The 2500-nt window shown below is 32.5% G+C and overlaps 1 protein-coding gene across 1 annotated transcript in view; it reads right to left on the bottom strand.

Moving 5' to 3' along the window:
- Nucleotides 1-287, bottom strand: part of LOC119596075 (cuticle protein 7-like) — a 2000-nt gene extending 1713 nt beyond the window's left edge. The window contains exon 1 of the mRNA XM_037945204.1: nt 236-287. Coding sequence (XP_037801132.1) covers nt 236-247 — 12 coding nt within the window. The 5' untranslated portion in view covers nt 248-287. The remainder of the gene's footprint in view (nt 1-235) is intronic.
- Nucleotides 288-2500: the final 2213 nt, after the last annotated feature.

Below are 2500 nucleotides of genomic sequence, written 5' to 3'. Positions count from 1 at the left end.
TAAATAGGCGGCACTCATTTTTAAAATAATAGTGGTAATAAAATAGTAAAGCAGAAGTGACACTTCGTTTCTGAATGGGAAGTGGAACATAATACTCAAACATTAGTGACACTCATATATAATATGGGAATAAAATATTAAAATGGAAGCAAGCCATAGTACATATAAAGACACTCGCATCCAAAGTTAGACACTCAAAACAACACACCATGCATAATACTTTACACGAACTCACCTGGAGTGCCATGTTTACAATAGTGGAAAGAGAGGTGTAGTAACTGCATCTACACGCTCATATCAAGTTTATATATGTGACCAACGTTCCCTCGGGCCACATGATGACGTGAAGGCTGAGAAGTGACATTGATCCCCCCTAAAACATGACTCTCATTTTCTCATTTCTCTAAATCACAAGTCTGGCCAATCATTAACATGGATAAATAAGCAAGCAGTGTCAAAGCAGGGAGTGTTGCAGGTAGTAATATGTACTGGTTGACCCAACCGTGACGGAACAGCTACTTTTTGTAGTGGTGACCAGTTTTTATAAGATGCACGCTCACACACACACACACACACACACACACACACACACACACACACACACACACACACACACACACACACACACATATACACACACACATACACACTCACACACACACACACACACGCAAGCACACAAGGAAAGGCACACGCATACTAAATGCGATTAGTAGAGAGCTTTAGTAATTAATCAGTTATTTTCTTATCATTACTTCAATAAGCGCACGTTTATTATTGTATATAAGTAATTTTGCAAACGAGAAAATCCTATTGAAAACTAACCTATTCATTAACCTTTGGTGTTTTTCCCAGTATATTCGCAAAAAAATTACCATGTTGAATATATGATAATCTGATAATCTACTCACTTATCGTGTGTATATCATTAATTATCTTGTTTAATTTCTATGTGCTATGATCTGCTAAATTATTTTATTTACTGTTATATATGTAAACATATATATATATATATATATATATATATATATATATATATATATATATATATATATATATATATAAACACATATGTGTGTGTGTGTGTGTGTGTGTGTGTGTGTGTGTGTGTGTGTGTGTGCGTGCGTGCGTGTGTGCGTGCACACACACACACACACACACACACACACACACACACACACACACAACACACACACACACACAGCACACAACACTACACACACACACACACCATACACATACACACACACACACACACACACACACACACACACACACACACAACACACACACACACGCACACACACACACACAACACACACACACACACACACGATATATATATATATATATATATATATATATATACATATATATTTTTTTTTTTTTTTTTTTTTCAGATTTATCAATGGAATGAACAGTACGATGAGGGTAATTAAAATACTTACTATGTGATCCAGATTCAGTAATGATCAGATAATTTATAAAACGTGCGGTTAAGTCAAAGGAGTGACTATACGAAAAGTAAGATGTGGGAATTCCAGATAATAATTTGATGGACTTAATAAGCCAATATCCTATAAATGATTGTAATAGGTCTTTCGTCTCTCCTTGTCTCACACAATGTGATCGTAAATCCTTGCACTAGACACGACTTTCGTGTAGTAAATAAAATTTTCTTGTGCGAAAGGAGCTGATATTTAAGTGGTGGAAGTGCATACTTGCGCACTATTTTATTTGACTGGTTCGAATCTCACACAAGATTATACATAATAAGAAAAATTACGCATTAGATATCAACTACAATAAGAGATATCGCAGAAAAAAGTATAAATGTACTGATAAATTGATAAACTATGTTATGTCAATGATAAAACAACAGTATATATTTGACGACTTATTAAGAACATAGCAGCACCAATTGCAGGAGGCAAAGAGAAGCTCGTAACACAGTTTTCGTTACGTAGACAAGATCACTGAACTGTGAACTTATAGTAGAGGAGGTCCTGTTGAAAAGATATTGGAAAAAGAAAAATGTATAACAGTTTTGAGAGTAGGTGTTCATAATATTAACTTCAATTTACAAATTAAGTTATACTCCAATACTTGTACCTTCCTGTTACCCGCAGTGGAAAAACTGTTTTTATTATTACAATTGTAATTATAACAATAACAATAACAATGATGATGATGATGGTGATGATAATGATGATGATAATGATGATAAAAGTAACAAAGATGGTTGTAAAATATTTGTAATAATAATAATAATTACAATAATGGTGATAGTAATAATAATAATGATAATAATATCATCATCATCATCATCATCATCATCATCATCATCATCATCATCATCATCATCATCACAAAGATAATATTAATAATAATAATAGCAACAATAATTTTATCAACAACAACAGCAACAACAACAACAATAATAATAATAATAATAATAATAATAATAATAATGATAATAATAACAATAATAATGATATTA

This window comes from Penaeus monodon, chromosome 3 (assembly GCF_015228065.2).
Source record: "Penaeus monodon isolate SGIC_2016 chromosome 3, NSTDA_Pmon_1, whole genome shotgun sequence".
Taxonomy (NCBI): Eukaryota; Metazoa; Arthropoda; class Malacostraca; order Decapoda; family Penaeidae; genus Penaeus; species Penaeus monodon.
The sequence above is the reverse complement of the archived record's forward strand: the minus strand, read 5'-3'. Positions and strand labels throughout refer to the sequence as shown.